This window comes from Amphibalanus amphitrite, unplaced genomic scaffold (assembly GCF_019059575.1).
Source record: "Amphibalanus amphitrite isolate SeventyFive unplaced genomic scaffold, NRLGWU_Aamphi_draft 000056F_arrow, whole genome shotgun sequence".
NCBI lineage: Eukaryota > Metazoa > Arthropoda > Thecostraca > Balanomorpha > Balanidae > Amphibalanus > Amphibalanus amphitrite.
Genome location: NW_024881552.1, coordinates 1,192,380 through 1,207,205, shown reverse-complemented (window position 1 = coordinate 1,207,205; position 14,826 = coordinate 1,192,380). Strand labels below are relative to the sequence as shown.

At 55.0% G+C, this 14,826-nt stretch overlaps 1 protein-coding gene across 3 annotated transcripts in view; it reads left to right on the top strand.

Moving 5' to 3' along the window:
* LOC122378232 (collagen alpha-1(I) chain-like) overlaps nucleotides 1-14,826 on the top strand; it is a 36,050-nt gene that overhangs the window by 2,415 nt on the left and 18,809 nt on the right. For 2 of the 3 annotated variants that reach the window (XM_043359058.1, XM_043359057.1), the window contains exons 2-3: nucleotides 265-352; nucleotides 827-953. In XM_043359058.1, the coding sequence (XP_043214993.1) occupies nucleotides 290-352; nucleotides 827-953 (190 nt within the window). In that variant the 5' untranslated portion in view covers nucleotides 265-289. Of the gene's footprint in view, nucleotides 1-264; nucleotides 353-826; nucleotides 954-3,751; nucleotides 3,942-14,826 lie in introns of those variants that run through there. The other variant, XM_043359059.1, reaches the window with a different exon arrangement.

The following is a 14,826-nucleotide window of genomic DNA, read 5'->3' as shown; positions in this document are numbered from 1 at the left end:
AGCACAAAGTTTTTTTTTACAGACATGATTTATTGTCTATCACACAAAAAAGCGTGGAACAGGTGTGTTACCAATAAAGGTGTTGTGCTGAGTGATCGAATCACCACTCCTCTTCCGTTGTACCAATTTACCGTTTAGCTTTCTGTTTTACATCGCACCGTATCGAGGGATCTTTCACAATTCACCGACATCGTGCATCGCATAGGATGATGCAAAGTGCAACCGAAACCGATATGCAGTAACACGAGCTCGTGGCTGTGTTTTCAGGAAAAGAACGACGCTGATCGCGATGAAGATGAAAAACAACAACGCCGACCCGACGCTGAGTTTTGAGGAGCTCGCTCAGCACAAGGTCAGTCACACTCAGCACTCCGTATATCCAAGTTGGATCAAATTTGCGGGGTCGCGGGATGCCCGTTACCTTGTTTGACGTGTAGGTGTATGTGAAGGCATCTTAATAGTTTTATTTGGCTCGGTACTTTTTTAGTAGCATGCCTCGAAAATAAGCGAATTAAGTACCTACCTAGTACAGAGTTGGCGCACATGTTTCTAATGAGCGTGTATGTCATTCGCCGAACGAGCTCGTGACAGGGCAAGTTCTTTATTTGATATTCGTTCGGTCGCATACCTACTTGGATAACCCAAAGCTGCCCTGACGTGCAGTTTATGCGTCTGTGCCACTCCGGAGTCCCACACTCCGAGTGCCTGTGTCTGTGACACTCCGAATCCCTGTTCTGTGACTTTCCTGGGGGGAGTGCACGTTCGGTCACTCTTCTGTGACCTCCGAGGGAAGCCGGTCACTCTCTGAGTCCCTCTCCGACGGCAGGTGACCTCAGGAGGCGCGTCAGAGCACTCCACAGGAGGGCGGCCCGTCTACCAGTGCCCCCCGCTGCCACCCAGAATGCGTCACAAGCCGCCGCCCCCTGCCCAGATAGCCAGCGGGCACGCCGAAGGTAAGTTCGTGTTCAGTTGGTTCCAACCTGCACTGTAAAGTAGAGCTTCTCTTGGTCTATATTTATGTCGCCGGGACCCTCCTCTTGTGGTAGGATGAGTTGGTCTCGGATAATCCTTCTGTCAATTCCATATATCCGTTGGCAGTCCCTTTTGGCGGTGCCCCAATGTTGTGCGAGATAATCATCTGAATATTTCGTGTACCTGCTTGTTAATTAGCCGTGCAGCTTACAACCATGCTGGTTGGGTAGCATTCATTCAACATCAATATCAGATCAAAGCTTTACTTGCATAGAAATGCTTGATTTCATCATAGAGAAGGGTGAAGATTCCTTCAGCGTTCCATCTTGCGCTCGTGCAGCGTGCTTACGTTTTGGACGCCCGGTAAGCCATCAAAAGTTTCTGCTGTCGAAATAATTATGAGCCAGCTCGCACCAATGGGGTAACGTCCAGGAATGCGTTACACAGTGATGACGTAAGCCGGCTCATTTACATTATAATGGTATGGGAGGCTGCCGACCGGCCTGGCCAATTTGCATTTTATGGGTACATGTTTACCTCGTGTTTTAGACCCGGGTGGGCGCCGACCCGCAGGTAATCGAATTAAACCGGCATCTTAAGAGTTCTTGCTGACCTAGGGTGGCTCATGTGAATTTACATTCCACAGAATTCCTATCTTTTTAAATAGGTAACTTTCGGTTCATAATAATTTTACCTTTTTGTATGAATAAGCCGTTTCAGCTTAGACGGTGCGTGACGGTGTGTCATTCTGTCGGCTTAGAAGCGGTGTGGGGCCTCGGGAGTTCTTCCCGGGGGCTGGATTGGGAAACTCTCCCGGCGCTCTGTCCGCCCATCCTGAGGAATGTGGCCGACCATTGACATTTGGACACGCCCGTCGGAACGCCGTCCTTAACCCTATTCCTGGCGGGCTCCGCCGGGACAAGAAACTGGCGGGGGGGGGGCCGATTCGGCCCCCCCCCTGAGATCTCGAGAACGAAGCAAGATAGCGACAAGCGGTAAACGGCATCGGATACGCACGGCCAAGATCTACAATTTTTACAAAAGTCATTTTCAGGTCAGGTCAAAGATGACGTCACAGGGGTCGAAAAAGTCAAAATGGCGGCACTAGATATGGAGAGAGTTTTTCTCGAATAACTTTCGAATTAGTCAAGATAGGAACAAACTAAGGGCATCATCGTGATCCTCTCGTCAATCCGCATCGAATGATATATATGTTGACCTCGAAAGGTCAAGGTCAAAGGTTGACCTCAGGTCACGTGACCTCGAGGTCATCATGTATATCATTCGATGCGTCTTGACGAGCTGAACACAATGAGACCATCCACGCGTCTGTATCTTGTTCCTGTACGGAGTTATTGGCCAAAAACCTTTGGTGACCTTTGATGACGTCACATGACCTCACAGCTGCCCAACAGCAAAACAAACCTCAAGGTAGTGAAGGTTGACCGTATATGAAGTCATGTATGGTATATGGGGCCATTCCGACCCTTTTTAGTGGTAAAAACAGGGAGTTGATTTTTCCCCCATTGACTTATAATGGGGAGGTCGCGAAATTGACCTGACCTTAGGTCACCGATATCAAAATTCCGAGACATACAAATTGCACATACTGGTACCCTAACTAAACCCTGAAGAGAAGACATTGATCGGTCAAAAACTCTAGCTCTGGCGTGATTGCAAACTTTTCTGAGGTAGCGTCACCAAACCGCCTCTGGTGACCTGACCTGAGGTCAGATCAACTCAAAATTTTCAGACATGTTGCGTAGAAGCCTTTTAGGAAAAGTCAGAAAATTTGAGCTTCCTAGCTCAACGCGTTTGGGAGATATAACCAAAAAACCTCAGGGGGGGGCTCCTGAGGCCCCCCCCGCCAGGAATAGGGTTAAACGGAAACCGTTGGTGGGCACCAGACCGTCCGCGTCGGCCGGTAATGCCTTAATTTGTCTCCGAAAACACAACGGCAGCGTAAACACAAACGATCTCGGTGATAGGGCGGACAGGCCGGCTGCTAATCGACGAGATGTAATGTGTCCGTTGTTTTAAAACATTGGACCGGTCTCGATGTCCCGTGGAACACCATCAGTTCCGCAAATGGCGACTGCCTCCGTAACCGTTGGTGGGTTAACCGGTTCGTGGCCGAGTCCACGAATTCAGTCAATGATTCTGAACGTGAAATGGCGAACTGCTGTTCAAACTGACTGCCTGAGGCCTGAGCCAGTGCAGGGCCTCTGCAGTGGGCATCAACGCAGTCAGCAGCGGGCCGACACCGTCAATGAATTTTGTCACCGATCTGACGAGAAGGGCTGATCAGTTTTATTAGCCAAAGCATATCGGTCAGTTGTAGTCGGCTAAGTTATTGCACGATGTCAGTGTTCAGTCAGCAGCAGTCCAGCACTCAGCCGCTCAGCCGGCGGCGACCTGGAGCTGCTGTCAGCAGTTGGCAGTCAGCTCAGCAGTGGACGGCCAGGTCAAAGGTCAGCAGTGGCCTACCCCAGCCGTTCGGCAGTCAGTCCAGCAGTCAGCCGTCAGGTCAGCAGTCACATCAGCAGTCAGCGGTCAGGAGTTAGCAGTTGGGTCAGCGGTCAGCAGCACTTGGTCAGCGGTGAACTACCCCAGTCGATCGGCCGATCGGTCAGCAGCCTCCGTCCCCGATCGGCCGGCGTCAGTTTCCGCTGTCCGCCGACAGATGGCAGTGCCCACCAAGGTCGCGGGCGGCGGAGGCACGCGCGTGCCGGCCGGCCGGCCGTTCGGCTGCCGAGGGCCGTCTTCAGTGCGCGGCGAGCGGAGGCCGGTGGGCGGCGGGTGTCGAACGCAGTGAGCTCCGTGGGTGACGGCTCGGACACTGGGCACTCCGCCGGTGCGGACAGTCAGTGGTACAGCCAGTGGTGGGCGGACGGCCGTGGTTGTTTGGAGTGGCGACTGGTGAACCCCGGCGGTGAAAGGAGCACCCTCGTGACGACTGGCCTGGCCAGGTAAGACGCCGCCGCTGCCGGCACTGACGGCGGTACGTTCGTGATCGCTGGTCCACAGTACCGCCGGCCGGTGGATATGTGTGGGAGGAACGGACGGCCGTGACCGCCGAGACGTGTCGGCGTTTGTATGTGTGTCTGTCCAGGTGGGCAAACACTCGACAGGTGCCGTAATGAATGGTAAACACTTAATGAGGCCATATCTCATCCTCATTAACATCTGCTCGCCCCGCTTATTTCGGCCGTCAAATATGAAACATTCGCTCGTATATCTAGCTCTCCAGATGAGTAATGGACGCAGCATCTTCCAGAGCTGGGCGACACAGGGAAGGCCATGTTCACCTAAGTGATAGGTACGCCACGCTGTCCGAAGTTTTTAGTCACCGTGGTAGACCTTGTTAGTTGCATATCTGCTGAAACCGCTCTTTCTGTTTTCGCTGCCATCGCTTCTGATCCGTCGCTTTACTGTTCCGCTCCGGCTCTGGCCCTGCCCTTTCTGTTCGACTGGCCCTGCCCTTTGCTGCGCCGTCTCGAACGGCCACCGATGGTGCCGGTACAGACGCGTTGCGCACCGCTCGGGCGCCGCCTCCTCCTCACTGACGCATCCAGCCGCCGGAGGAGGAGGAGGGGGCTTTGTCAGTCCATGACACGGCTGTGATGTAACGTCAGCGGGCGTCAGTCGGCCCGTCCAACACCTGGTGCCGTCCACGCGCCACCTCCGGGTAGAGGAGCTGATCCGATACCTCAGCCACCTCCGGGTAGAGGAGCTGATCCGATACCTCAGCCACCTCCGGGCAGAGGAGCTGATCCGGTACCTCAGCCACCTCCGGGCAGAGGAGCTGATCCGATACCTCAGCCACCTCCGCGGATAGCTCAGTCATTGCCTGCTGGCAGGGAGACGCACAGGTGACTGACGAGCCATTGAGGCAGGATACTACACTCCCGGGGTGCGGTCTGCACTGGAGACTCCTGAAAGGACCCTCCTGTGCACCTTCTGGTCCTGTGGGCGCCGGCCACCTGGCCAAATAAACGTTGTCAACTTGAATTAATTGGACAAGGTGTCCTGTAGCATTTACCCCCTAGGTATCGCCCTGTTGGACACCCGCAAGATCAGTCCTACATACCGGCTTTCTGGGCATCTGCAGGACTTGTCTCGTATTTCGCCACCTTGCGCTCCTGTTACTCGAGAGAATAAGGTGGGAAGCGGCACGCGCACAGAGGTTCTTACATTTGTACCGTGACGAGCATATTGCCGCTCCTCTTATTTGCCACACCATTGTAAAAGCGTGTAGCTCTGTAGATTTATAAATTAATTGCTCTATTTTGATATTAATTTATCTTGCTCGGGTGTTTGCCACCGTACCATTAAGACCCTTAAGTGTTCTAATTACGGAATAAGCAATTAACTAAAGCAGATGTTGTGATTAATGGCGGCAAATGGCGCCCGAGAGTGAAAGCAGAGCAGGCGAGAGTTGGCCCCGAGGAAGAATAACAATCCACATTTATAATAAAGGGCAGCACCATGTGAACAACCTTTGGAGCCGTGTAATGATGATTCAGGTTATCTGCTACTTTATACAGAGGCTTATGGTTCTTTTATCTAAGGTCCTGTTGCGTGAGGTGTTAGCTGCTTACAGTAGGCACCGAGCCCCTGCCAAACGGCGGGATCTGTAGACACTCCGCTGACCGCCAGCCGGACCACCAGTCTGCTGGTAAAGGGTGCACGCCCGGCATACCTCCCACAGCTGAACACACGGCGCGATACATCAACCAAATTGGCATTTTCACCGGCGCACGCCACCCCGATGATAAATCCAGGCGACCATGTTCTCTCATCTGCCCCGTCCAAGTGCCCTGTTAAGCGTGCCCCACATGCCTTGTGTGCATGCTGACACGATAGCCCAGCGCCGGCGTGTGGGAATTCGAGCGGCGCGGTGCCGACGGCAGCTATAGGCCGGCCGGTATGTCGGTATGTCAGCTGTGGGGGTGTCGGCGCTGGGGCACCTGTGCCGGCGTGCTGCCCCCCCCCCCCTCCGGCTACTCCCCAGTGCGTGGAGCGCCGGGTGTCTCCCCCCTCCCCCACCTGCCGACGGCCCTCTGTCGTGTCACGCCAGGTGGGGGTGCCCTTCACATGTCGAGCCGCGGCGTCCGCTCTACCGGAGGCCGTCGGTTCCGTGCGGCCGATTTTAATGTGCTGACTCAGATACCACACAGACGTTTCCTACAACACCGGGCGGGCGGTGACGGCTCAGAGGAGGGGTGGGCGAAAGGCGTGCAATGTGCACTTCCAAATGAGTCAGCCCTCCAGGGTCAGACCCTCGGAGTGTATGGTTAAACTATCGAGTATGATGTCTCTGTAGTAACTAAAGACAGGCCGGGAGAGGGCTGACAGCCGTCCTGCTCCGCGCCGACAGCCCAGCGTCACACTCCGAGGCGTCGCGGAGGTCACAGCCAAAGGTGACGTGAGTGACCTATCTGCCCGGCCGGCGGGGCTGAGCGGCGGGCCGGAAACCCCCCTCTGGCGGGGAATGTGCCCGCTTCCGGGGACCTGCCGAGGGTCCGCCGTGGGGTCGCCGTGGGGTCGCCGTGGGTCGCCGTGGGGTCGCCGTGGGGTCGCCGTGGGGTCGCCAGGGGGACCAGAGGCAGCAGAGTGTGAAAGCCAAATGACGGTGTACGTTTCCGGGGAGGGCGGGGCGACTGTCCCAGCTCTTGTTCGGAGCGCGAGAAGATGTTAATGTGATGTAAGGGTCAATGACTAGAGCGCATTTTAGGTGACGAAACCTCTCATTACTGTCAATGGCGAAACATCTTCAACCGAAATTAGGTTACCAAAGAAGTATGTAGTTAGCTTATTTGTTCTGGCACATTCAGAGCATAAAATAATAATTTGGCAGCTTAGAGAGTGCCTCAAGTTTATTTGAAGCTTTTTTGAAGGCCGCAATATTGCTCTTTATGATAATGCATCAAAACACCTCAGTCACGGTGCCAGTTTAATTCAGTGGGCAGCCAGTGCCTCAATGAGCGCCCGCGTGGCAACTGCGGCTGCAGCGCAGCACTACACCCGTCTACGACGCATCGCCGGCCACCTATCCCGTCTGACGGGATTGTGAAATTCAGCGCCCGGTCGGCCGCCGTGCTAAGCTACTTTGGCCGACCTTGGCTGGCGGTGCGCCGCGTCCGAACGGGGTGCGCTAATCCTTAGCGTCTGCCTCAGCGGGCTACCTATCGACGGCGTACCCGAGACCCGGTAGGTACTTTTTATAGCCGACCGCCGGGTCCGCTCTACTCCAATAACAGTCGGCCAGCGAGGGACCGTCGGCGGTCGGCGGGTTAATCGAGCTGACCGGCGGGCTCGGTCAGGTGGGCCACAACTACCGACAGGGCTCGGTCAGGTGGGCCTTACCTACCAGCGGGGCTCGTCGCCTCTCGGCTGAGGTGATCGGGTGGTGCGCTGCAGCGCCTGGGGCCGGCGGCGTGCTGCCTGCCGCGGTCACTCACCCACCGGCCGCCGGGCCGTCAGTGCCGAGCTGGGCCGGGTACACGCCTCACTGGACGTCACGGCAGCCGGAGATGGCTTCATGGAGGAAGCCATTAGATGCGCCAGAGCGACGGTCCGCTCCGCACCACCGGACCGCGCCGGGCCGCCTGATCGGCAGGACGGCCGAGAGAGGGAGAGAGAGGGGGACAGAGAGACAGAGAGAGAGAGAGAGAGAGAGAGAGAGAGAGAGAGAGAGAGAGAGAGAGAGGCAGAGAGAGAGAGAGAGAGAGAGGGAGGGAGAGAGGGGGGACAGAGAGGGGAGAGAGAGAGAGGGGAGAGAGAGAGGGGGGGGGGCTTACAGTGTGATGCAAGTTGACTGAATCTATAGTGGAAGCCCCGAGCAGCAATAGCATATCTAGTAGGCTTCATTCTTCAACAAGACTGACAGACAGATTTAACTTCTCAAGCAGAGAAGTGAAAACATTCGTAAACGGTTTACTTCACTCAAATGTTCCCTTGCTGACGTCACTTCACAGTTCACTGTTCGTGACTCTAGGCAACCAGGAGCAGCACGCTGAGATAACAGGGCCTTCTGCCGTGACCTCGAGACAGTACATTTAGCGGGCGCAGCGGTCCGGGTTAAAGGGCAGCCAGTCTGTGTGGAAGGGACGCCGAAAGGCTCTCCTCCAGTGGCCGCCGCCGCCGCCGACCATTTAAACGTCGTTAGCATTCAGGACCTGTCTCCACGAGAGCTTGTAAGTGGTTTCTTTAGAGACAAGAGGAGAGCCTGTCTGTGAGATGTTTGCAAACAGGCATTGAGTTGCAGAACACGGGCGTTTGGCTGCAGCGCCACTGATCAACACTGACGCCCTGAATTCGGTCGGTAGGCCGGCGGACATGTGCATCCATGCATGAAGCTGCAAACATCCCGTAATGTGAGCATAACTCTTGCTGGCAACATCCGAATTACATGAATAGGTTTAGAACACAGTTTCTTTTGATGTATTACGTACATTCAATTTGTCAGAGTGCGCTATTTCAGTTTGTCTTTTGCGGCACGCCTGACCTCGTTCGGTGCACTCAATTCACCGGCCGGAATATTGCGTGTGTTGTTTTACTCAGTCATGACTGGCGCGGCCTTGGCGAGCCGCCAGGTGCGCCAGCTGACCCCCGGAGTCACCTTTGTTACGGTGTCGCGAGAAGGGTCGCAGGGGTCAGCCAGAACTAAAACTTAACGACCCTGCGGTCCGGCAGGAATGCAGAACCTACAACCATATCAAAATCATCCTCGAATTACTCACCAAAACAATTGAACGTCGTCGTACAAAATGGTACAGGCTATTCATGGCAGCGATTTGATTGAGCTCGGCTATGGTCTGTTAGTGACCGTGTTAAAGAGCCTTTGATCCGCTGACGGATGGAGCGGTGACCTGCTCGGGTCAATGTTTCACCGATTTTCCCGTGGAAATGCACTGCCTATCGGGCGGGCAGGGACGCTGGCGCACACGACAGCCGGGTGCGAGTCGCGGCCGGCCCGGCGCGGCGGCTGCGGCGCTGCGCCGATCCCCGCCGCCGCTGCGCCGATCCTCGCCGCCGGCCGCGCCGCCGGAGAAAGTCCTTCGAGTCGCGCCGACGCCGCCCGCGTTGTTTTTCTGCACCGCCCGGCTGGGGGCGGCGGGAAGGGTCGCCAGGTAATTCCTATCTGCCCGGCGAGGGTGCGCAGGCGGGGGAGGGCCATCATCGCCAAATCACTGAACGCCGAACCACAAAGGAATGGCGGACGGCTGAGCGTCCATTGGCGTCTGGGCCCACCGGCATCCGGCAGCTTTTATTGGTGTCCAGAGACGCCCAGAGGCGTCCCCCTAACCGGCGTGTGCCTCATCACCTGAGTTCAGTTTGGAAAGCTGTAAAGCGTTCAATGTTTTCTTGTAATCTGTACCGTGTATGGGTCCTTAGTAACTGGGGTAACTTCAGAAACTTGCCCATTTGGAGTAATGACGCGTCTTATATTGTCTTCAATAGTTCTGTTCTATTTTGAGAATGAAGTACGGAATTCCGCACCCCCTAATTTCGGATCCCCCACCACCCCGTGCCGCCGCTGGAAGGCCTATGTTATGCCAGACTCATCAGGTCCACCAGCCGTCTGATCCGGCTCGGGTGGTCACGGACAGTGACTGAGACCGCGGCCGGGCGCGCCGTCACAGTCACAGTCACAGTCACAGTCACGGTCACAGTCACGGTCGGCCGGCGCGTCGGCCAGCTGAGCTGACGACACCTGTTGTTCGCTCCAGTTGCCGGCGCGCGTCTCACTCAGCGGAGGGACGGGCTCAGCACGCACGGCTGCTCCTTAGCAGAGAGGGCTGTTTGGGTCGGCCGGCCGGCAAACGACCCGTCGGCTCGCCTTTTCATGAGATTGGCCTGGCGCCGTGTTGTGAAAACAGCCGACAGAGGTGATTGTGCTGCTGCCTGTCACTGCTGGCAGGTGTTTTCATGGCCAAGATCTGGATCGCCGCGCTGTCAGAGGCGCGGACATATTTCAGTCGCCAGTTGTTGTTTCACTTGGTAAGCGGCTCGCCACTCCATGGATATTGCATAATTCATTGTCTTGATTAAACTTGCAGCAAGTGAACAATCAAACAGTTCGTACATAGTTGCTGGTCAGCATACAATGTTATCTTTACATGCACAACATGGGGGACAATAGAACCGATCTGGGGCAAGATAGCCTTTACAGTAGCACGGTTGACGCGTGCTGTGAAAATAGGAGCGCTTTTTGTACTGTGGTATCTGTCTATGGACACTGTGGAGGCGTCGCCCCTAGCTCTGGGCCCGTTAAGAGTCTGTAAATAACCTGCGCCGCGGACCGGTTGGTCCGGCAGACACCTCAGACAATCAATAACACCCCGGCAATCAATCACTGCCAATAAAAATTCGCCGCTTCACGCTCAGTTAGCCAGAGACGGAGCACATGACAGCCGGCGATTGAACCATTCTGCGGGATATCATTCACCACCGAGCCAGCAGGGCCCAGCCGAATGCGGCCCTCGGCGGCTGAGTGCACTGGGCCAGGACGGTAGCACTGGCAGTGTGAGCTGCCGACTACTGTGGTTACAGCTGCTATCAATAGATATCAGCTGCCTTCACCTCATTAACATCTATCAGCTCCTGTTACTTCTGCTAATTCACAGCAGTGTTCTTGTTAGCGCCGTTTGACTGGTGGCTGTCGTTTCTATGAGTGATGACGTGTCGCTCGCTGCTGTCTCTAACAGCGCTAACAGCCGACACTACACGCTGATACCAATCAGCCCTCCCCAGCCCCCCCCCCCCCCCACACCACGCACACACACACACGGCGTGGTCCATCTCCCATGTCGTCTATTACCCAGCCGACCAGGGTCGACTCCTGACGCAACTGCTCTCACTAATTGAGGACGGCCGGCTGTAAAAACGGCGGCTCGGTGGGACGGTCACGCGGCCCGAGCTGTTTGTGTTGGTCCGGCCTGTCAGGGGCGCACGCGCGCCCCGAGATGGATGCACGTGGTGGTGGAGACACGGTCACAGGGAGATAAGGCCACCGCCCCCCGCAGGCTGGGGTGGGTTGTGCGCTCTCTGCAGTGTGTATGGACTGGGGGGTAATGGTAGTTGACGTGCCTCTGTTCTGAAAAGCCGTATAGGAATGGTGGGAACATTATTTGAAGACTCCTATTGGATCATTGAGATTGCGATATCCATGGATACTTAGATTGAAAGAAATATGTCCCAGATACGTACTTTTACAAAGCGATAGCTCCATGCCCAACGCTCACTTTAGACGCTTGCTCTGCCAAGCAGATGTCGCTCATGGTGTTCGGGAGCTGATATGACCCCTAGGTGGCGCTGATGGTAGCTGAGGTCTGAGGGGCTGGTACCGTCCCCTACTATGGACGTCAAACCCCTTGAGGCCCCACTTTTTTGCGATAATTTTTAAATGCGTCAACTCTCGTTGACAATATTCTGGCAATGTGTGTTTCAGAACCTGCCGAAACTTTTATTACTAAGGTATTTTGACGCCAAACGATTATTAAAGGTACTTCTCATTCACTCGTAATGTTAAATTTCACGGAACGAATCTGCTGTTTGGGTAGAGGCTACGCGCTCATGGGGCGGAGCCACGTAATGACGTCAGCGTTAAGCTCCGCCCTACCCCTCCGGCGCTCCTTGCCCGGCGACCGGTCACTCGCGTCTCTCGCTCCATTCAGGCTTGATGGTGGGCGGTAGCTGGTAGCGGTAGCGGGCGCTGGTAGATGGCATTTAGAGCAGATGGCGCTGGTGGCGGGGGTCGAGTGTGGCCGAGCGCAAGCCTCTGCCCGGGCCTGAATTGACCTTAACATTACGAGTGAATGAGAAGTACCTTCCATAATCGTTTGGCGTCAAAATACCTTAGTAATAAAAGTTTCGGCAGGTTTTGAAACATACATTGCCAGAATATTGTCAGCGGAAGTTGACGCATTTAAAAATTATCGCAAAAAAGTGGGGTCTCAAGGGGTTTGACGTTCATAGTAGGTGGCGCTCACGGCAGCTGAGGTCTGCGGACCTGGACTGGCTCACAAGGGTAGGTGGCGCTCATGGCGGGCGAGGAGCTGGTGGGTACGGTACCGCCCCCAGGTGGCGTTCAGGTCGCTGAGGTCTGAGGAGCTGGTACCGCCCCCAGGTGGCGTTCAGGCCGCTGAGGTCTGATGAGCTGGTACCGCCCCCAAGTGGCGCTCGTGGCAGAGCAGCAGCTGGCACCGCTGGGGAGATTGCCCTCAGAGCTGACCATGACGCCATTCCCGGGAGGAATGGATAGGGTAATGATTGATGTGCCAGTTTGCGTAATTAAAACCCTTGTCTGTACTAAGAGCCCCTTGCGCGAGTCTTTAGTCGGTGCAGGCACGTGACTAGTGCGTGTAATCCGCCATCAATCTCTGATCCGGGCGGGCGGCCGTCCATCACTGAAGTAGCGCCCGTCACATTACCTCGCGCCGACATTGATTATGCAATAACAGTAAATCATCTGCTGGAGGGTTATCATGGCGAATATCATGATCCATCACTACATCGGCTCTTGCGAACTCTAAAAATGCAGTTCATGTATAGAGACCGCTGACTCTTCACCAGTATGACAAAAATATGAACGGTTAGCTTAACAGGGACGATGAGCCTCATCACATCACCTTGTGACTGACTCGACACCTGCCAGTTCCGTAACGATCCCCACTTTGCCACCCCCTTCCATCCCCTCCCGTCCCCTCCCTCGGCCGTAGGGGCAGTTACCTACCGGTCTCCCAGGCCCATGCATTGTCAATGAGGCGGGCCCGATCCGCGCACCGACCCATGCTCCATATTCATGCCACCGGCCGGCGGAGGAGGTGGCCGCACGGCGCACCTCGCCCGCCACCGACCCCGGTCCGCCGGACCAACAGACCATCGGACCGCCGGACCCGGATCGCCGGACCAACAGACCATCGGACCGCCGAACCCGCACCGCCGGACCGATGTACCGGAACAATGGTTCAACGCACCCGCACCAAGAGCCCAACTTATCGTATTTTTGCGCAGAAATTTCACAGAGGCAGATCGCTTATGACCGATCCTTGAGGCGGCAGTGAATTTTCTGCAAGTCATTGAGTCCTCTCGTATGGCCTTATGTTGTCGATGCGTCTGGGCCAAACTGCTCTGAGCAGCTAATGCTCAGTTCTGCCAGCTTATACAGACTGAACGACAACACATATCTTCTTGGAGTGATTTGAGATTTGCTAGACAGGCATGTGAACCCCTTCTTCAGGCTGCTCACTAATCGGCCTGGTCATATATCCGAGTGTGCGCAGCTGGCGACGCTCGCACGGTAAGGCGCCGGTTTTCCGTTCCGCCGGCCCTGCTCAGCGGCGCGTGACCCCACGGCCCCAGATACGATCGCATAGCTCACAATGCAGTGGCTAATGACCAGAGGGTAATTAGAAAACGAGGTGGTAATTAGCTCCTCCACTGCGTCGCGCTGAGTCTCATCAGTCGGCGTGCTGACTGCAGTCGAATCTCATTCGTTTCTCTTCACTGAACACTATGATTTGATACGAGGAGTTATCGTATGCGTTAAACGTTTGATACCCCTCCCCTCGTGTGAACTATTCCAGCTCGATGGTGTTTCACCTCTCCCTGACAGGTGTTGTTGCGTGCGAGACGTTAATCCCACGGGTCACTGAGTCAGCCGATCGGCCCTCCTGTCCTCCCTTCCAGCACGCCGCGAGTAACGACACGTACGCACTGCCGTGATACGTGCCGTCACTGGCCGTGATACGTGTCGTCACCGGTCGTGAGTGCCGACCGTGACTCGCCGCGTCTGTCTCGCTGCGCTGGGTTCCGTGTGAGTCTGGACACGGTCCGAACCTTTCACTGCCCGCCGGGCCAGCCAAAACAGTGGGCCAAGGCGAACAGCGCCGCCGGCAAGCTGTTAGCTATAGCCGGTCATCAGGTGATTACCGGCAGGTTTGGTGCCGGAGTCGTGAGTCGGAGTCGACACATGGTATTGAATGTCAGCTGATGATGTATTGGAATAGTCCGCACATTTACGGACGAAAGACATCAGAAAGGCTACCACGAGAGACTGCAGCGAGTCATATAACGCTATAGCACCAGACTGCAAACAATCGCATCAGAGTAACACCAGAAACAAGAGGCTTACTCAAGAAACTGCAGCAAGTCAAAAAAAGCTAACAGTGGAGACTGCAAAAGCTCACATAAGAGTAACACCAGAGACATAAAGTTACTACGAGAGACTGCAATGAGTCACATAAGGCAAACACTAGAGACTGCAAAAGTTCACATAAGAGTAGCACCAGAGACATAAAGTTACTACGAGAGACTGCAATGAGTTACATGAGGCTGACATTGGAGACTGCAAAAACTCACATAAGGGTAGCTCCAGAGACGAGAATACCACGAGACTGCAGTGAGTCACATAAGACTAACACTAGGAACTGTATAAACTCACATAAGGGTAACACAGATACGAAAATACTACGAGAGACTGAAGTGAGTCACAAAAGGATAACATTGGAACTTCTTTTGCCCATCGAGAGCCTATCACCAAACACCACCAAAAGAACCATGAAGGTGAAGCGATGACAAAGAACAGTGTCATTCGTGCTTCTTCATCTCCATACAATAGGCCCTTAACAAAAACACGGAGAACAACTTCACCTGAAATTGTACTGTTTGATCATAGTTCACCTGTCCCAGGCCAGCCTTTACCACCTACCAATGCCTCTGTAATAAACCCAGCTGTAATTTACTCATACATAGGCCCCCAAACCATCGACGGTGTCTGGTTCTTTCGACGCTCTAAACCAGACGTTCAAGGATGTCAGCATGTGTGAGTGGTCTGGTAAATTGGTC